The 21,550-nt window shown below is 43.8% G+C and overlaps 1 protein-coding gene across 13 annotated transcripts in view; it reads left to right on the top strand.

Moving 5' to 3' along the window:
- The window catches only part of GRIN1 (glutamate ionotropic receptor NMDA type subunit 1), a 1,139,664-nt gene that overhangs the window by 532,842 nt on the left and 585,272 nt on the right, over positions 1 to 21,550 (top strand). For all 13 annotated transcript variants that reach the window (XR_011268541.1, XR_011268543.1, XR_011268542.1 and 10 more), the window contains one exon: positions 661 to 805. Coding sequence is in view for 9 of the 13 variants with exons in the window: in XM_069609856.1 (XP_069465957.1) it covers positions 661 to 805 (145 nt within the window). In the remaining 4 variants the exon portion in view is untranslated. The remainder of the gene's footprint in view (positions 1 to 660; positions 806 to 21,550) is intronic.

Genomic DNA, 21,550 nt, shown 5'->3' with positions numbered 1-21,550 from the left:
GGAGTCTATCAAGAGATCAAGAGGAGGAATCTGTGGGAGAATGCAATCCATTGAATGAGAAATGACTTACCAGCAATGTTCTTTCTATGTATCCTTCTCCCACAGATTCCTCATCGCCCTCTCAGCCTACCACACTTAGACGTTCATGACTCTTATCTGCGGTCTATTTTCCTGCTTCTATGTGCAGATGACTAGAGGATGAATTTGTTAAGAAAAGAAAATCCAATTGGTTGCTCAAGTTGACCTTTTTCTGGGTTGTTCCTCACAAAAATGACGGGGAACTGAGGTAAGGCTTAGTGCAGGCGGTACAAGGTGTATTACGCCCTTCCCTGGGTGCAAATGGTGGATAACATGAATAATGTCACAATAGATCTTAACACCTAAGTAAACCTTACTACAAGAGACATTCCAGAATTCTGATCGACAGGGATTGTTGGTGATGCCGTTTGTGTAAAGAATATTATTTTTGTCTGTACACTAGATTTTAGATTTTAGTTCATGCTCGTTAAAGGTGGATAATTTCAAGGTGACGGTAGGAAATACTTGCAGGAGTAGACCACAATAAACAATGTTATCACTGGACTGGGTTGAAGTATCTCTGTTTTAGAACAAGCTGGATCTGTGCAATACAAAGCTGTAACCATTTTGTTTCTATTTCAGGGTCCTGATGTCATCTAAGTATCCCGAGGGTGTAACAGGGAGAGTTGAATTTAATGAAGATGGTGACAGAAAGTTTGCTAATTACAGCATCATGAACCTGCAAAATCGCAAGCTGATCCAGATCGGCATCTACAATGGCAGCCAAGTACGTACCTGGAGTTCTAAGTAGTGTCCTTGTTCACTGTTCATATTCCATTCAAAGGGGAATGTGTAATCTCTGTTTTATATTTGCTTCTAGCCCTGTGAGACATCAACCTATTATCTTGAAATTTGGTAGACTAAGTGCAACTTTCATAAGCTTGATGAATTATATTTACTTTTAACATATTTTCAACATACTTTCGATGACAGGGCCGCCTAAAGCATCAGTACCTTTCTGCCATTTAATGGAAAATGCCTTTGGCAATGATGGCTTTTAAAGGCATTTCTTGTTTAAAAATATTTGCATGTGTTGCCATTTTTAGTTTTGGCTATTAGGAGATGCTCTAAGCACTACTGACATGTAGAAACGGCATGAGAACTGGAATTATGAGACTGGTGGCATGTTTGGTGCGGCAAAAAGCCTCTGAGTGTGGTTTAGCTTTTTATCTTTCATTTGGCCATTCATTCATGACCATGCTACTACTAGCAATCACCCCCTCCTAAATGCCCTCAAACTTTCAATATCACTTTGAGCTAGCTCTGTGCTTTTAGGTCGATCCTAGTTAGTGCTATTGGAGAGCAGCTGAAAAGTAATGGCTTAAGTGCAGCTAAAAAGCAGATCTTTCTGCAATAAAAAATTGATTAATATTTATTAAAGTGTCTTTGCATGCTGCCTGCACTAAATTCCTGTACAAACAAGCACTGGAAATCCAACCATTTTAACTTTTGTGTAGGCATGGTATATTCATTTGCCATGCACTGCCAGAATATACCTAAGTGCTGACATCTTTTGCCAATGTTTTCCTTCTTATTGTCAGGTAGTACCATTATGGCAGTGTCTGCAAAATGCCTATCCCATACTTACACAAAAGCCAAAACTGTTGGTTTTACCTATTCTTGTTTCATAACAATTGAATGCTACATTGCAATATTTGGGGCATCATCCTGGATTTTGCAGTAATTCCGGCTTAAATCCGCTGAGTTACCACCAAAATCAGTTCCTGTCACTGCTACTTGGTCCTGCAGGTTTACCAAGGGATTACAAGTGGTGGAAGCACAGTGTAATTCCCCATTCTTTGAGTCCATGAGACGCCATAAGGATTTTTGGCGAAATTAACGCTCAGTAAATCCGCCAGTTTTTGGAGCTTAAGTGTAGGATTTACCTCCAGCAACAAGTCAGAGGTGAATCCGCCACTTTATCCTCCAATAATAAGAGAATTTACAATGCAGTATTATGGTGACGATAACATTCTAATTTGGCGGTGCAGGAAAAACTGCAGTAATCCCTTTTCCCCCCCATAAAAGTGGCAGTAACGGAATTACCACCTCTTTTTTGCGGCACCACCAATCTTGGAATGAAGTTCCAAGGTTATTTATTTAAAAATATCATCCCCTAAAATTCATCTACATCAGGTGTTGCAAAAGGGTACGTGCACGGGCCAGCATTATATCTTGGATTAGCAAGTCTAACTTTTTGGTGCGGGTCTCCAGCATTGCTTCAGGCACTGATGTTGATTGGTGTTTAGGGCTGTAATTAGGCTAGGTTATGGAAGGTGATTTTAGAAGGTGGTTCATTCCTAGATTTCTCCATAGAGACCTTTTTACTTTCTAGCAACTAGTTATTACACGTATTTTCCCAAACCAATTTGGACATTGCTAATGCACCTCTTCTCCACTCCCTGATCAACCAGACTTCTCACTGCTTAGTCTCTTGTCTGGTGAGTTCTGAAGTTCTGGTAGAAGCCCACACATGCTCCACAGTATTTCTTTTTGCGCATTTGTTTCGAAATGTAATGCAGGAGGGTGACCCCCCCCCCCGCACCCTTCTCCCCCACATCCACGCACCTTAATTTATTCCCTAAATCCACCCCTCACCTATTTGTTTCAAACAAATGGCCAAAAATACCAAACAATGCGATTACAAAAATGTTCAGCCTTGTTATTTTTGCATTCGTTTTTTTCAGCCGATACCTGTGCTTTTTACCCAAAGTGATGTTTTCCTTGTGAGTGTTCTGTCATCTGTTGGCTTAGATACGTCCCGACAGCATAGCTGCAGGGAATGGATGTCTAGATCTTTGACAAAGAAGAAAAGAGGCACCGACCAGATCAGCTGATTGGTTAGCCATTTGCTCTTGAGCCTATCAGGCCCACCGGCAGGCGGAAGCCAGCCCTCCACGCGAAGGCCCTGCCACAAAGGCTCTTGTCTGAGCCTGTCCATTATCATTATGAAGCAGCCCAAGGAGGAAGTGCTGCCCGCATCCCATATGCTGCAGGAACAGCGTACATCCAGGAGTATTTCTCAGGTAAGCCTGCTGGCTTTCAACATCAGCCCCAGCCTGCAAGGCAGCATCAAGACCATCTACAGTGACACGTGCATTAAGCACCCCTTTATTCTGCCAACCCTACACCTGTATCCAGCTGAGGCACTGTCTTGCCTATTCTCACCTTAAAAGCGTTTTCTGCCCGTTGCATTACTGTGCCCTGCATTATGCGACGTGAGCCTATTCTAATTAAGATGGCCACTGCCAAATTTGCATATTGAATGGCACTAACCAGATCAGCTAATTGGTCAGCCGTTTTCTCTTGAGCCTTTAAGGCTCACCAACAGGCGGAAGCCTGCCCTCCACATGAAGGACCTATCACAAAGGCTCCTGTCTGAACCTGTCCGGGCCTTCCGGAGCCATAGAAGCAGATACCTGCTAGAAAATGTCTTGGGCTACTATGTTCAACCATCGCCACGTCATATAAGCTACCACTGCTACTCATCTTCCTTTGTCTAAACCTTTTCACCAGATGCAGTGTACCCAGCCTCAGCCACGCAAGTCAAACTCCTCCTAATCCGGACTCTACCTACTGATTTTGCTAAGTCTGAACCCCCTCATAACCCTACCACGCTATTGCTGTGAAAGCTAAATGCATACTGACTCTATTACACATCTGCTCACTCGAACTACCATACAAGTCTCAAGAACCTCCTATCGAACCAGTACCTTGCCGCGCTTGCAAGCACCTATGCATTACTACTTGGCCCATGGACCACTGTCATCATACCCAGCACAGCACTCCTCACCTGCCTTTCTCTTCTGGCGCCTCTGCCATTTGTGCACCAAGTGTCATCAAAAGTGGGGCTCACCTGTGCTTCGAGATCCGATTCGCCGGAGGAGAGGTCGGATCCGGAAAGAGCCATTCCCGAGAGATCAGGCGTTCCTTTTTTTGTGAAGAGGTAAGGTCTGTTCTGGGAGCTCGCCGCAATTGTCATGCTGAGTAACAGCCACAGACAGAAATGACAATCCCCCTATGCAGACCACGGAGGGGAAAAAGCCTGTGGCACAAAAAACCCCTATAGATGGAATGGCAAGAAGGCATGGAGGTGATGGCTTGTCCGATCCAGTAGAATGACTTGAATAGATCAGGTAAGTTGAAAAGTAACTATTCTTTCTGCAAATCTGCTCCTGAAGGCTGGTATGATGGAGATCCAGCGGACGAAGAAGAGACAAAACTCCAAAGGCAAGATGCGAACTGGGAAATGTAGTTCTGAAGAAAAAATGGAGGACGGAGAGGACTAGAGACAGGAAGATGTGAAACTTCGGTGGAAAAATAGAAGGAGAAAGAAAACCAAGGAAAATATCAGGGGAAAAGGTAGAAGGAGGTTAAGTAGGTATAAGAAAGAGAGAATGGGACAGGCGCATGAGGTCACCGTACTAACGTGTAAAAAGAACCCCTGCAAGTGGAAAACTTCTTACCCCAAGAATGAAGGCACCGAAACGGGAGCAGAGTGGTCAGGATACCTGGGAACTCCTGTAAGGAAGGTAAGGTAATCAGAGGGACTGAAAGAGGCGGAGTAAGAAAAGCGGCGAGCACCGTGACAGAAAGTGAAAGTAAACAATGTCAGAAAACACCCAAAAACTGCATGCAGGAAAAGGTAACAACAGCAGACAGATAGGCTGGAAGAAATGAGCTCAGGAAGAAACGCTACGTAGGGCTTTCAGGAAGAAATGAAGGAAGGCTGGAACTACGAGAGAACCAGAGAGCGAGGAAACCGCAACACAGTTGCAACGCACTGAGGGGGCGTGGCTTCCCTGCATTTAAAGGGGAAGAGATACATAGTTGCAGAGAGATAGAAACAGGACTAGCGGAGTTTCCACCGGGACCACATCTTCCATGAACCTCCTTTCATGACAGTATGTCCCCTTCTTGGGGCGACGGGCCCGGGTTTACCTGGGTGAAGGGCATAGAACTGTCGTAGACATCTGGGGGCGGAGATGTTGGTTACAGGTTCCCAAGAGTCTTCCGCGTGAGAGTATCCTTTCCAATGAACCAAGTACTGTAGTCTACCTCTATGGTAACGAGAGTCCAGAATACGTTCCACCTCATAGACTTCTGGCTCCGGTTTCTTATTTTGCAACTTAAACACCTTCTTCCGATGGTGGAGATCCGGGAGATAGGTCTTTAACAAGGAGGAATGAAAGACTCGGTGAACTCTGCCTAGCTCAGAAGGCAGTCTCAGTCGAAAAGCCACCGGATTGATGCGGGCCGTGATGGGGAAGGGACCCAAAAACTTGGGGCTCAACTTGGAGGGATGAGTCCATCTATGTAAGTATCTTGTTGATAGCCATACCTTATCTCCCACTTGCCATCCTGGAGTCTGAGTGCGGTGAGCATCTGCTTGGAGTTTATATCGGAGACGACTTTCCTGTAAATTAGTGATGGAATTCTTTTGTATCCTAGCAATATCATCAAGAAGAGAGTCCACCGAAGGTATAGAAGAACTGTGGATGTTACTCAAAGGGAAAGAACGAGGATGACGACCAAAAACACAGAAAAACGGGGACATCTTGATAGCAGAATGAACAGTGTTATTGTATGAAAATTCTGCCATGGGGAGGAGAGATGCCCAATTGTCCTGTTGTTCATTGGCGAAGCAACGCAGATATTGTTCCATGGTTGCGTTGAGTCGCTCCGTTTGGCCGTTGGACTGAGGATGGTATCCGGAAGTAAGAGCTCTTTCTACTCCTAAAAGAGCACATAAAGTCTTCCAAAATGTTGAGGTAAATTGTGAACCTCTGTCCGACCGGATCGGTTCTGGGAGACCATGGAGACGTACCACATTTCTCAAAAACACTTGTGCCATTTCAGGAGCAGAGGGAATCCCCTTTAAGGGCAAAAAATGCCACATTTTGCTGAAACTGTCGATAGTGACCATGATCGCTGTGAATCCCTTTGACATGGGAAGATCCACCACAAAATCAGTAGAGACATGAGACCATGGAGTCAAAGGTAGTCTTGGTTGATGTAACAAACCCGCCGGTTTTGATGTGGATCCCTTGCTTCTGGCGCAGATATGGCAGGAATGCACATAAAGTTTAATGTCAGTAAGCATTTTCGGCCACCAGAACATCCGACTTATGAGCTCGTATGTGGCGGTGACACCCCTGTGTCCCGCTATCTTAGAATCGTGACCCCAATGAAGGATTCGTGCTCGTAACCTAGTTTCCGGAATGAAAAGTCTCCCCTGGTAAAACCATAGATCTTCTTTGGTAGTTAATCGGTTTGATAGACTTCTGGGAAGCGGAAGTAGGGCTTCTGGAGAGGCTTTCTTGACGTCTAGCAAGAATTTCGAAATGACCTGTATAAAACGGACTTTAGGAAACAACACCTCGCCTTCAAAAGGTGGATTATTGAAGGAGTTTGGACTGCGAGATAAACTGTCGGCTAGGATATTCTTACTTCCTGGAAGGTATGTTATGAAAAAATCATATTGAGCAAAGAAGTATGCCCATCGGGCCTGGCGGGAATTCCTGCACTCCATATGTTGAAGCACCTTGAGATTACTGTGATCGGTGCGTATCTCGAACAGATGTCTTGATCCTTGGAGAAGATGTCTCCATTCAGAGCAGGCTTATTTAATGGCCAACAATTCCTTTTCAATTACGGAGTAATTGATCTCGCTGGGACATAGAGTGCGAGAGAGATATGTGATCGGATGTTCCACTCCATTATGTTCTTGCTTAATCACGGCTCCTAGGGCTCCAGCGGAGGCATCAGTCTCAACAATAAAAGGTCAACTCTGATCGGGTTGTTTCAGGATGGGTGCAGAACAAAAGGCTTGCTTAAGCCCGCAGAATGCCTGTTCTGCTAAAGAATTCCATTCGAACCGAACATCTTTCTTTAATAAGGCTGTGATAGGTAGAACCCGCTCTGAGAAGTTGGCGATAAATCTTCTGTAAAAATTGGAAAGACCTAAGAAGGCTTGTACCTCTTTCACATTGCAAGGGGAGGGCCAGGCAAGAATTGCGGAAACCTTCTTGGGATCCATCTCAACTCCTTGTTCGGATAGTATAAAACCTAGATAGGGTACTGAAGATACTGCAATGAGACATTTCTCCGGTTTTGCAAACAGCTGATGACGTCTTAGTCGCTGCATGACCTCCGTGAGATGAGCCTGATGTTGGTGAGGGTGTCGCGAAAAAACCAGGATGTCATCTAAGTATATAATAACTGAGACAAACAGAAGGTCAGCAAAAAGGTGGTCCATAAACCTCTGAAAGGCTGCCGGGGCGTTGACTAGGCCAAAGGGCATCACCCGGTATTCGTACAGACCGAAGGGAGTACGGAACGCCGTCTTCCATTCGTCCCCTTCTTTAATCCTGAGAAGGTGGTAGGCACTTCTGAGGTCAAGTTTGCTGAACAAGCGTGATCCTTCTACGGCTTCCAGTATATCCCTTATTAGAGGCATTGGGTAGCGATCCTTCACTGTGATCTTATTCAGGCCCCTATAGTCAATACAAGGACGTAATTCTTTTGAATCTTTCTTGGAAATGAAAAATAGAGACGCCCCAGCTGGAGACTTAGATGGTCGGATGAGACCGTTTTGAAGGTTTTGATCTAAATACTCTCTTAGTGCTTGTTTTTCAGGAATGGTTAAAGAAAACATGCGTCCAAATGGGACCGAAGAGCCAGGCAGAATGTCAATAGCACAGTCCTCGGGTCTGTGTGGAGGCAAAGCCTTAGGTAACTTGTCTGCGAATACGTCGATGAAATCTTGGAAGATAGAATGGATATTATGAACTGGAAGCGAATCTGATGAGAAGGATGGAAAAGTCACCATAGCTTCTTTCATCTTGTTGGAAACCTCGCTTCGGGAAACTCCGCATCGTTGATCACAGTACTCAGATTCAAATTTCAGGGTGTTAAGAGACCAGTTGATCGTCGGGTTGTGTCTGCGAAGCCACGGAATTCCCAGAATGATTGGGAAGTGAGATGCTCTTATGACATCAAAAGTGTGAGTTTCATGATGATGGGAGATACAAAGCTGAAGGTCCACTGCAGCCTGAACAATAGGTCCAGAACTTAACGGACGGCCATCCACACCTTCTACCTTCTGTTCTTCCCGTTTATCAACAAGATGGATGCCTTCTTGTTTGGCCCAATGGATATCAAGGACGTTTCCTGCAGCTCCACTGTCAATAAGGGCTAAGACATTTTTTTTTTGTTGGTTCTTCTTGGATATGGTTGCTTGAAGAACCATGAGACGAGAGTCCTCTCCTGATGTTTGTGCACAAGGTGAGCCTTTGATTGAACCCCGGTAAGCGGCTCCTTCTAAGACCGGGGTCCGTCGTTTCCCCGACGCCGTGGGGGAACCTCAGGGCAATCCCTCAACAGGTGAGAATCAGAGGCGCAGTAAAGACATAAACCCTTGTCCCGGCGTCGGCTTCGTTCTGTAGATGATAAAGGTCCCCTGGCCGTGCCGATTTGCATCGGTTCTTCCCCAGTACGGTTTGAAGATAGTGGTAGGGATGAAGGAGATCCGGATACAGGTATCATTGGGTTTCGACTCTTCTTTTTCTCAGATCTACGCTCCGATATCCTGTATTCGATTTGAAGTACCAGCGTAAAAAGATCAGCCAAGGTAGTAGGTCTGGGTACTTGCGCCAACTCGTCTTTCAGATCCTCATGTAAGCCCCTTCTGAATGCTGTATATTGGACCGGTTCAGGCCAATCTACTTCTGCAGCCAGTCGTTTGAAACTCGAGATATATGACAAAAGATCCATTGTACCCTGTTTGATATCAAACAAGGCTTCGCCGGCTGCGATTCCGATCTCTTGTCTCTCAAAAGTCTGTCGAAAAAGCGTAGTGAAGGCGTTGTAGTCTTGTAGAATCGGATTATTGGATGTAACCAATGGGGTGGCCCATGCCAGGGCATTTCCAATCATGTTAGAGACGAGAAAACCCACTCTGGTGCGATCCGATGCGTAGGTAGCCGGTCTAAATGTGAAATATACCATACAGGCATCCAGGAACTCCTTAACTCTCTTGGGTGCTCCATCAAACTTCCCAACTGCTAAGGACAAGGGTGGAAGATCAGTCTGATGGGCGTCTCTGGCAGCGACTATCTGGCGAAGAGTTGCATTTTCAGCCTTAACCCCCTGTACTTCCATAGACAGGGTCTGAACTGCATTCAGCAACTCCTGGACCTGTTCTGCCGTAGCCATCTTTTGGCATTGCAAACTGTCATCAAAAGTGGGGCTCACCTGTGCTTCGAGATCCGATTCGCCGGAGGAGAGGTCGGATCCGGAAAGAGCCGTTGCCGAGAGATCAGGCGTTCCTTTTTTTGTGAAGAGGTAAGGTCTGTTCCGGGAGGTCGCCACAATTGTCGTGCTGAGTAACAGCCACAGACAGAAATGACAATCCCCCTGTGCAGACCACAGAGGGGAAAATCCTGTGGCACAAAAAACCCCTAGAAATGGAATGGCAAGAAGGCGTGGAGGTGATGGCTTGTCCGATCCAGTAGAATGACTTGAATAGATCAGGTAAATTGAAAAGTAACTATTCTTTCTGCAAATCTGCTCCTGAAGGCTGGTATGATGGAGATCCAGCTGACGAAGAAGAGACAAAACTCCAAAGGCAAGATGCGAACTGGGAAATGTAGTTCTGAAGAAAAAATGGAGGGCGGAAGAGGACTAGAGACAGGAAGATGTGAAACTTCGGTGGAAAAATAGAAGGAGAAAGAAAACCAAGGAAAATATCAGGGGAAAAGGTAGAAGGAGGTTAAGTAGGTATAAGAAAGAGAGAATGGGACAGGCGCATGAGGTCACCGTACTAACGTGTAAAAAGAACCCCTGCAAGTGGAAAACTTCTTACCCCAAGAATGAAGGCACCGAAACGGGAGCAGAGTGGTCAGGATACCTGGGAACTCCTGTAAGGAAGGTAAGGTAATCAGAGGGACTGAAAGAGGCGGAGTAAGAAAAGCGGCGAGCGCCGTGACAGAAAGTGAAAGTAAACAATGTCAGAAAACACCCAAAAACTGCGTGCAGGAAAAGGTAACAACAGCAGACAGATAGGCTGGAAGAAATGAGCTCAGGAAGAAACGCTACGGAGGGCTTTCAGGAAGAAACGAAGGAAGGCTGGAACTACGAGAGAACCAGAGAGCGAGGAAACCGCAACACAGTTGCAACGCACTGAGGGGGCGTGGCTTCCCTGCATTTAAAGGGGAAGAGATACATAGTTGCAGAGAGATAGAAACAGGACTAGCGGAGTTTCCACCGGGACCACATCTTCCATGAACCTCCTTTCATGACACCAAGCATTACGCAGCCTGCAACACTGCGTGAGCATACATCGCCTAGAGCTATTGCACCAAACCGCCTCTCAAAATTGTAACTGCTATCTTTAGCCTGCTATATACCTCGCAACCTGCTTTACAGCACGACACTGTAGCGCCTACCACGCTATCAGTCCTTGTCCCAAACTTCGCAGTAAATCCTAATCTTGGCCAGTATTCCTCTGTGTCCAATGCTAAAGTATACCGCTAGCACACCTCACCACCAACTCTCTGAGTTTTCCTTGAGTTTTGTCATGAACTGTACTGTATAATTCAATTGATGTTTGCATTCTCCAATGTATTGTGCACCTAAAGTATAAGGCTAGCATGCTTCAGCATTAGCTTGTGTCCTAAACAGCCTTAAACGTTTCAATTGTTGTTTACATTCTCCAATTTACTGTGCATTGCAAGTATAGTGCTAGCATACTTCACCATTAACTCTTTAAATTCTCCATGAAATCGTGTGCTAAATGGCAAAGTAAAATGTAACTGTTGTTTGCATATTCATAGCTCCCATGCATTAAGTAACTGAATTAGAGCGCTAGCACGCCCCTCCCCCAGCTTCTGCCCAAATTAGCTAACCATCTCCATCTGCACTCTCCCACCACTTATGTCTCTAGCTACTCGCCGATGCAGCATGTGCATACCTTGCCATCAGCTTTGACTGCAACTGTATAGCTAACCTTACTTGCCCTAGCAGGCATCCAGTAACCAAATTACCTACCAAATAACAAAAATTACGTAGGCATATCCCGTAATCAGTTTCTGCCTCTATTGGCACTGCAATTCGTATCTACTGCGTCCAGACCTGCGCCATTTGCGCAATTCATAACCGTTTCCGCAAACACATCAGCATCTTTTATGCCACCCAAGCCTCCTGATTCCTATGCCATCCCACCAACCCCTTTCTTACCTACTCTCACAGCCCAATACGCTAATCTGCATCACGCCAATCTGGAACTACAGCAACCAAACTCAAACACACATCGGTCAGAGACCACAGAATTAAAGCACCCTTTTACATTTTTATCCAACCTGCCCTAAAAACCTAAGCCTTTATACATCACGGACAACCTAAGATCGCTGATGTACACCATAATCTCCACTACACAACTGCCAGCCATCTATCTCCTGGCGGAACACCCACTTGAACTCTGGACTCACCCGCTATGCACGCGCCATAGTCAATAGCCACCGTAGGGAACTCAATACCAAGACTTTCAAACCAGACAGTTCCAAAGCTTCTCGCAGACCCCCTGCTGAAGCACACCCTACGAAGCCACCTACCCTGCCTCCACAATATCTAAACACTGATACGAAGCAACTGCCCGCTGCCAACACTCAAATGAAAGCACCTATCATACAGGGCGCACTCATCAATGCCAGATCATTACCAGCCCATGCGCTTGACATCACAGACTTGATCACAGCCAATGTCCTTGACTTCCTGAGCAATCACGGAAACATGGCTCCATGCAGCGACAGGCCCAGCCGTCTCGCTGGCTATCCCCGACAACTACTCCATACAAAGAACTGACAGGCCTACCAACAAAGGGGGTGGTGGAGCCATTATCGCCAAGAATAGTATCAACTTCTGGGAACCACCTAACCCAATTCTCTGCTCAGGAGAACTACTGTCGATTAAAATGACCATCTCTCCCACTATCACACTAAATATACACCTGATCTACAGGCCCCCCCGGCCCTATATCATCCTTTGAGGTCGATATTGTTCAACTCCTGTCCAACAACACAAAGACCAATACTCGTATAATTTTGCTAGGTGACCTTAACTTGGGCTTGAACGACCCGAAAGACAATCAAGCACTGACATTAGCTAACACCATCTCTGCACTTGGCTTCACGCAAGGCATACACAACACCACCCACAGCAAAGGCCTGATCCTGGATTGGCTTACCAACCTCAACCGTAACACCACCATCACTTCCAACGCCCATTGCCCATGGACCATCACATAATCACCTTCAACATAGACAAGAATGCAGGAGTTGACATTACTCCTCCTCGAGGTAGCGTCCATCACTTGTCGCAAAGCCAAACCCCTTGCACATCTCAATGCCTGGTAGACCCCTAACTTGAAGGACCTCTGCAAACTGAAAAGAACAGCGGAATCGAATTGGAAAAAATGTCCAACATCTTGGAATAAAGGAGTTTTCTGTGACAGCTGCAAAAAACTACAGACAATCCTACACACTAAAAGTACCACATATAATGTGAGAATCTCAAATGCCAAATCAGAAACCAAATAACTCTTCGCTATTCTGAGAGAACTCGAGTTCCCAGTCACACCTAAAGAAAGCTGCATCAAAGACGAGAACTGGTGCTCCAGCATCTAAAAAGCCTTAACAGACACACTCTCCTACAAAACAAACTAAATGAAAAAAACAAGCCTCAATCTGACTCAACCTACTCACAGCTTTATCACCATCAAACCTGACAGACCATTCAAATTTTTATTTATTTATTTATTTTGCATTTTTAAAGCGCTCACACAGCCCGCGGGCATCGAGGCGCTGTTACAGGAATTGTTTGTTTTAGCTGGAATTGTTTGTTTTAGTTGCGTAGTTTTTTGTATTGGTTGCATATTTATAACACGCTTAAATACCCAGAGGTTTCTGAGCGCGGACCCGGGGATCGAACCTTTGTTGCTTCATGTCATCTTGCTTCCAAGGTGAGCACGTTGCCGTTGAGCTATCCTCCTGGGACACTGATTTCCAACAACGAAACAGAAAAAATCATTGCTTGCCTTAAACCATCAAGATGTCAGGGTGGTACATGCCCAGCTACATTAATCAAAGAATATACACCAGAATTGACCCCATTCATCACCAGACTAATTAATGCATCCTTGGAAAGTGCTTCTGTCCCTGCCAATCTCAAAGATGCCTGGGTCCTCCCTCTATTAAAAAAACCCACTCTAGACCCCAATACACCAACCAACTATAGACCTATAACGACAGTACCCTTCTTGTTAAAAATATTGGATAGAGCAGCCTACCTTCAGATTTATGACTACCTGGAAACCAACAATCTCCTAGGTATCCGTCAATTGGGCTTCCGTCCAAGACACAGGGCAGAAACTGCTCTGCTTGACCTTTAAATACAAATGGACTATCCAAAAGATAATGGCAACCTAGCGCTGCTTCTCCTACTAGATCTCACTGCTGCATTCAATTTAGTCAATCACGACATTCTGTGCAACCACCTTGACGCAGCAGCACACTTCTCACCAAAAGCAATTCTATGGATCAGATCCTTCCTCTCAGACAGAACGATTTTATTTATTTATTTGAATTTGTAAAGCGCCAAATTGCCCTTGGGAATCATGGCGCTGTTAAGAAGGCTTACTTAGTTAGAAAAGTGCATTCGGAGGCATAGATACATACATGTTGCTTCAATAAGTGCATAACTGGAGTTACATACATTGGTGGGCAAGTATATGGTGCCAGCCACATATTACACGGCGGCCGCTACATAATGTTGCGAGGTCATTAGTTAGAATGCATATATAGGTACCAACCAAGAGTTGCAGGTGGCAGCATCACATATATGCATTGTCAAAGACAATGGGTAAATGCGTTGTGCCTGGCACAGGGTACCGGGGAGGCAAGCTACAAGTAGGTGCATTGTTGGGGTCAACATAGAGTAGCATGGGGCCAGTCCTGTATTGGTAATTCGAACAATTGTGTTCGAACAATTTGGGTAATACCGAAAATTACGCCACACGTTGACTGCGATCCCTATTTCATAAGGATTTGTATTCCACACTGGTTCTACTGCCATACTAGACCCATTTGCAACTCATTACAGCTCACCGTTATTCATGTTTGTCTACCTTTGTCTACCTTTCTGCAAGCTCCTGGGCTGTGGCCAGCTCCATGTGGCTCTTTGCTTCTGGAGTGGATGGTTTTCTTGTTCAAGCCTCTTAAAAAATTAATAGGGGTTCAACCAGTCTAACACCTTCAGCAGTGAGCCTAAATATGAAAGAATAGAACATCCCAAATAATGTGTCTTTCTGGAATTCTATACAACAATTGCTAGACTCCTTATAGGTTTATTTCAGGCAAACTTCAGGGGGTGAGTCACTAATTTAGTCTTTTCTTAAACACCTCAACTCAGCCTTTCATCCTTCTGAGGTCCATACATGAGTACCAACACAGGTTGGGTGATATTGTATGTATATCATCATTTGGCCATGTATGTCTGCTGCATTCACAGTAATTTTCTAATATGGGCCTATACACACTGATTTTAACGCTACAAATGGCGATCCATTCTTGTATGAAATGTAAATCACATTGTAGTGATATCATAACCATATTTTTCCTAGTGTGCGTAGGAACAATGCTATGTGATGCCACTTCCTGTTTTGGTAAGGGGTGAAAAGTCGTGTTCCATCACTTCCGGCGACATCACTTCGGGTTCGGGTCAAACGACAACACTTCCTGTGATGTCATTAGAGGTCAAGGGTCTTGTGCTGTCACTTCCGCTTCCCCTGGCATTTTGGTGAAATTACGTCCCTGAGTGACATCTCCCTTGTTTTAAGCTCACAATTTCTTCTCTACTGTTGTAAGTTCAAATGTAATGCAACGGTTCCAGCAATAACCTATATAAGTCAATGTATCATTTAATTATTGTATTTAATCTATTGTTGCATTGTGGAGCGTCACATTGCTTCAGTTTGCTTTAAAGTAGACTGAGGGGGAGCACAAGGGAAAGGCAAAGTGGTGGGGGGATAAAGTCAGGGGAAAAGGTATAGGGTAGTGCAGTAAACCATTTACAGCACAAAATATACTTTCCAGTTACTATCCAATACAATTACAGAACCATTTTGCAATGCAGCGTTAGACAGTACCAATAAAATTCAGCATTAGACCCAGCGGCTCTGTGCAGCTAGGAAGGCTTTGAAGAATAGCCAGGTCTTGAGACCTTTCATGAATGTGGACAAGTTCTCTTCAGTTCTTAGGTGTGTTCGATGGGCAGGCTTGATTTTGCAGCCTCGAAGGATCTGCCTCTGTGGCATATTCTGTTATACTTTGCAGGCACCATCTTATTTACCCACCAGTCTGCCAGATCTACCCTTATGGTACTAGACAACAATTGCAGTTAAATATTTGGGGCCTACGTTTTCTGAGATGCAGTTTTAAATCTGACCCTCTGTTCTTCGAGTAGCTACGGGACAGGGTCAGACTTGGGAAACGAATAGGCCCACACGTGAACACAATTGTCAAGCGCCTTTGAGACATGTTTTAATAGCATGCACTGTGAACTAAATCACTTCTAGGAACGATGCATTTTAGAGGTTAAGGCAGTGTGAGATTAAATGAGTTTGAGTGCAAGTACCATAATGCAAAGTAGCTCTCGATTTTTCTGATGTAATTTAAAGACTTAAAAGACACACAACAAAATAATCTGAGGTAAAGTCACCTGCTTAGGGTTATTATGTGACACCGGCCTACAACTGTATGAATGAAGTGAACAGTGACGTATGAGGGGCCATGACAAGTGCTGATTACTTTGTATGTACCTCATGCCTACATTTCACGAAGAACCAGCTACTCTCATTGAAATAAAATAAAAACATAGGAAACAGCATGATGTGGGACCGTACTAAGATTTATCGAGAGTGCTGGATTTTGTTATTTCACAATTCACAAATCTGGATCTGCAAGTGTGATTGCCCAATTGCAAAACCATAAACACAAAACATTTTGCAGAAATAAACACAAACTAGCAAAAATAAAGCATGCATAGTCAAAGTGACAGCATAGATTGCATGAAATGCTTTTAACCATTGCATCCCGGGTGAGCTGGTAGTCTCTAGGCCCCCCTCAAGGAGGAAGGTGCCTGGAAAAGTCCAGAACGAGCTCACTTTAGTGAGCTGACTCTTTGTGAAGAAATGACTACTACTCTACTACTAGCAGTGATCTCAGTCATAAACGTGAGCCAGGCATAACATGAATAGTACACTTCCTTCGCCTCTTTAATGTGGAATGGGCTCAGGACAGGTTGTGCACTTCAAGAGACTCCAAGCCAGCAAGGGGGGATCCAAACAACAAGAGTACAGTGCTAGCAAAATAAAAGAAATATCCAATCACAATTCTATAAACAAATAAGACTTTAATTACACTAAAAGAACAGACAAACAATTACAAACACAAACAACCCACAGCATTGAAGAAATGGGAAGATGAACAAATAGCAGATGTATGCAGGCAAATAGTCTTTGCGCCAAGTTCAAGAATATGTCTTTTTAGGAAAATAGTAGTAGGGTCTTTAATGTCACTAGAGCCAGAGGGACAATTTGAATGTTCAACAGGTCTCAATGGGTGAACTTGGCGATTAAACTTCAGCAGCAAGCTGGCTCGACTCGATCCATTGACACAATGCGGTTCTTCAATGGCTCAAAGCTCGGAGAAGCTGAGAAACAGTCAAGCGATATCGTGTCAATGTAGCTCGAAGGTTCTTAAAGAAGTTCAAAGCAGTTCCTGAGGGCCCTTTCAGCTGTTTATGGTCGCAGAGGCACTTGGACAGCTCACATCAGTTTGAAGATGCAGGGAGAGCCAGAGGTAGCTTCCTTTGATCCTGGGATGTTGTGAAAGCCTGTCCTGGGTCTCTAAGGAAAGGGTACGCCTCTTTCTTTTCCCTTTACAGCCAGGAAGGTTTGCTGGGATACCCTCAGAGTGGGCACCAGTTTCCCAGCAACAGGCAGGCTTTCCAAGCAGGAGGCTGCTTCAAATGTTCCCTTGAAGCGATGAGGTGGAAGCTCTGCAACCTCCTCATAGGCCCTTAGCTTCATTTCAACCTCTTTATTATTCATTACAAGTTTATACCAATCACCATGAGTCTTCTGTGTCTGTGTCTTATGTCTGGGTCCTCACACTACACTATACGTTCCCCTCTCCTGTCTGCTTAAAATCAAAACAGACTCAAACAGACTCCAGTGATTAACCCCCTGGTGTCACTTCCTGTATTGTATTGGCGAAGCACACATTACATCATTAGTTCCTATACCTGGTGGTATACCCTGTTCCCCAAGGAAGGTGTCAAGACTTCCTGAAAAGGAACAAATGAGCATCCAGGTCTGGGCCCAACATTTTGTTGTGGATGATCGCAATACGCAAACACTTTAACAGTTGCAGGAGCTACAGGAAATCAGTTGATAATAAAATGGCATAGTATGGGTGTTGGTTTTTATAACTAGCTCCTCATATGCCACTATATCAAAATAGATATAATTATCTATTGATTTATGTGGACCCACTGTTAAAGGCAGGCCACAGCTATTGGAATAATTTAGATTGCAGCACGCTGTTTCAGCAATGTACTTTGGGTCAGGCTCTATGGAAGGCGGAGATGTTGACCTGAGGATTATGGAGAAAGTAATCTCTGACTCAGTGGCTTTGGGGAGCTGAATATTGTCAATCCTCCAATCTTGCATATGGTAATACATTAGCTTCATCAGATGTTTCTTGGTAAAAGTGATCAGGGAATCATCTGAGTACGGTTGGAAAGATTGTAAGAAGAATTATTATTATTATAATTTTTTTAATTTAATTTAGTTTGGTACAAACTTTTTAAAACAATCATTAGATTCCTCCACAGATTCTACTTCTCAAACTCTTTCAATAAAAGGTCCAATTCCTCCAAAAACAAAGATAGTGCAAAGGTGAGTTTCCCATCTTCTCCTTCTTGCATTTTTTTCTACCAGTCTTCCGCACTATAAGTAGAGAATTATTTTAATTCCCCTCCCAGAAATTTGGTTCTCATGTTTCTCAATTTCAGGCATGAGGTCACAAGGTGTTTTAGCGTCTCTGTTTCGGTGTTACAAAGTCGACAATTGGTATCCATTATCTCACCCTTCCTCTTTCTCATATTTCTGATCTCCAAGTAGTTGGGTATTTCATTTAGCGCCTTACTTTCTGATGCGTAGTCTTTCATGCACAAGTGTTCAACTCGCTGTTCGACAGTTTCAATCCAGTCCGTCTCCCATAGTTTTTTCTTTACTGCATTTGTTTTTTTTCCCAACATCTCTTTAGTCGTTGACAATTGTAACAAAATGTTTTCCCAATTCTTTTTCCAGATCTCGAAAACTTCCTTTGGATTATTCATTCTTTCTGTTCTCAGTATTTCAAATTGCGGTACACTGTCTGTTTCAATGATCTTTCTATAAATGGATACTCTGGCAGTAATTGACAGAAGGCCCAGTTCATACTTTATACATGCGTTTGGTGTGCTTTGGGGCACTTGAAGGATCCTCTTCCAGAACGTGTTTTCACACTTTGACCATAAGAGAAATGGACATCCAAATATTGCCTCGGCTCCATGTATTAGTTCAGGAATATCTTTGGCTTTATAGAAGTTTACAATGGACTTGTATGAAAATGTTCCATACTTCTTATGCAGCACCGCTCCTTGCACTGCCAAGGTTTTACATTTTGTTTTTATTTTCCTCACCATTGGTTCGTCCGTTATACTTGCACCCATTTGCACTCCCAGATATGTCAATTGGGATGCGCTCTGAAGTGTCTCATTTCCCAAATTCCATTTCGTTTGGGCTTTCTTTGATCGTTTGTGTCCTTTTAGATCTGATAATTGTACGATCTCGTTTTATTTTACATTTATTTCGAGCCCATTCTTCAGTATGTAGATTGCGAGTGCATTCAATTTTCGCTGGAGACCTATAGGGGTTAGGTTCCGTAGGACGATGTATATATTAACCAACTTATATGATTCCCAGTTATCTTTGCGGGGAATGCAGGGATTTTCTCCAAAACTTCGCCCAGATCTGCGATTAATAGTTTGAAGAGAGTGGATCCCAAAGGACACCCTTGTTTTACGCCTCTTGTGGTGTTTATCCGTTGCGTTAGTGTTCCTCGTTGATCGAGACGGATTCTGACATTTGTGTCTGAATGTAGTTCTTTTACAGCCTGCACCCGACTCGGGGGACATCTCAGTTTTACTATCTTCTCCGATAATAGTTCACGGTCTACCCCGTCAAAAGCATGAGCTAAATCCATGAATGCTGCGTAGATTTTTGTTCCTTTCTGTAGAGCTTCCATCTTTAATAGATTTAATATTAGTAGATTCAAACCGCAACCAACTCCCCTTACGAAGCCAGTCTGTCTCTGATCAAAAGCACCTGCTTGTCTGATCCATGATGTTGAACAGTGTAGTATTTGAGTAGCAAACACTTTTTCTATCACATCAAGCAGGGGTACAGGCCGGTAGTTTTTAGGATCAGATCTTTTGCCTTTTTTGAAAATGGGGACAATGATTGCGGATGTCCACGATGTTGGAATAGTGGTGTCCTTCATTATTTTTATAAATAGTATTTCACAGAAGTCCGACCCATTCATTAAGATGTTCTTTTTGAATTATATTTGTTATGCCGTCGGTTCCTGGAGCTCTCGACAAACTATTATTTTTTATTGTTTGCAAAATGTCCTCCTTAGATATTTCAATGTCCCAACTGGAGAGAGAATTCACTACTTCCATTGTCTTATCGCCTTGTTATTTAAAGAGCTTTGAATAGTGCTCTATCCATTGCTGTTCCGAGACCATATTTGTTATTAAGGCCCTTTGAGGCGCACCTTTGTTGTTAATTAGAGTCCAAAAGTCTCTCAAGTTTTTGTTTTCTAGTGTTGTCATCATTTTATCTGCGTCTTGTTGCTGCATGATATGTCTATGACTCCGGATCCAGTTTTTGTAGCGTGATTTTATTTTCTTTTTCTCCACACATGCTTCTCTTGATTCCATCTTTCCTAGTACTCTTATTTTTTGTCTCAGTTCCCCCTTTTCCAGCACTGGCGCTGGGTCATAAGTGTGATGCTTAAAGCAGTTCTTTCCACCTCTGCTACAGGTTTCTGAGTAATTCTGAAGAAGGGAGTCGTAGAGCAATTGTTCGCAATCTTGGTCTTGTAATTTCAATATATTTGTGAGCTCCTCAATGTTAACTTTGTTCAACCTTATTCTATTTTGGCCCGGTTCTATTTCTAGTCTAATTTTCAATGTTTGCTTGTACTTTTGTTTCCCAGGTTATTTTAACTAAATTGTGGTCACTTTCAGGTTTCACGTCCAGACTTAGCATTTTCTTCGCAACAGATTCACAGAAAAAAAATAGTCTAATATGGATGTTTGGGGCCCTCTTTCCCATGTTGCTTTGGCGGGATGTCGCCTTGTATGCATCCAGTCAACATACTGATATGTCTGACCTCCATTTCGTCCATCCATATTTTTGCCAATTAAGTTTTTTCCTTTGTTTGAGAATTTTTAGATAGTTTCTCTTCTCTTTGAAATGTTAAATCCATATTTAGGTCTCCACAAATAATGACTTCGTCCTCTGGATTATGCATTCTCAGTTCATCAAGGATGTCACATATTTTGTCTACAAATGTTATTTCACCGGCTAGCTGGTTGTGCCAGTATACGTTAAATATGTGAAGACACGATTTCAAGGCTCCTCCTTCCTCTACGTTGATTATCGATGTTAGTTGACTGTATGGGTTGATATCCGTCGCCTTTCTGATCCGCATTCCACTTTTTCGTTTCACAAAGGTCATTAGGGCGGACATAGGATGGCCCTTTTTGTTAGTGGTCGCTGGATTAAATGCCATCTCAAACCCTTCTACACAAGGAGGATTTACCAACCAGGACTCTTGTAAGCATATAATGTCCAAGTTCAAGAGCGTCTCAGAAGTTTTTGCAAATAGGTGCACACGTCCCCTAGTGTTCCATGTCCAGCATGCTATCTTCCGTCTATACGCATTCGGGCATTAACTTCGGCGAGAAGATAGTAAAGCTCTTGACATCCAAGACCAGATTACTTCGTCCGCTCCCTCTTCTGTGACTGCTTTTACCACATTTGGAGATCCTGCTTCTTGGTTATTCCCAGCAAATGTAATCCTTATGCATTTTTTCGGGCTCTCATCTTCATTAACCCTGCATTCCTCCTTTAGATTGTTTGTTTCATCAACTCCGCTGCTAGTCTTTCTTCCGACGTCAACCATCTTCTCACCTTTCTTCTCTCTTATGCGTTCCATGGTATCCACCTCTTTTTTGTTGTTAGATCTTTTCCATTTTTCTGTATTCGTGGACCCATTATCTTCTCTTATATCAATTAGGA

The sequence above is a fragment of the Ambystoma mexicanum genome, chromosome 8, assembly GCF_040938575.1.
Source record: "Ambystoma mexicanum isolate Mex_15411 chromosome 8, UKY_AmexF1_1, whole genome shotgun sequence".
Lineage (NCBI taxonomy): Eukaryota > Metazoa > Chordata > Amphibia > Caudata > Ambystomatidae > Ambystoma > Ambystoma mexicanum.
This window is presented reverse-complemented; position numbering and strand designations above follow the sequence as displayed.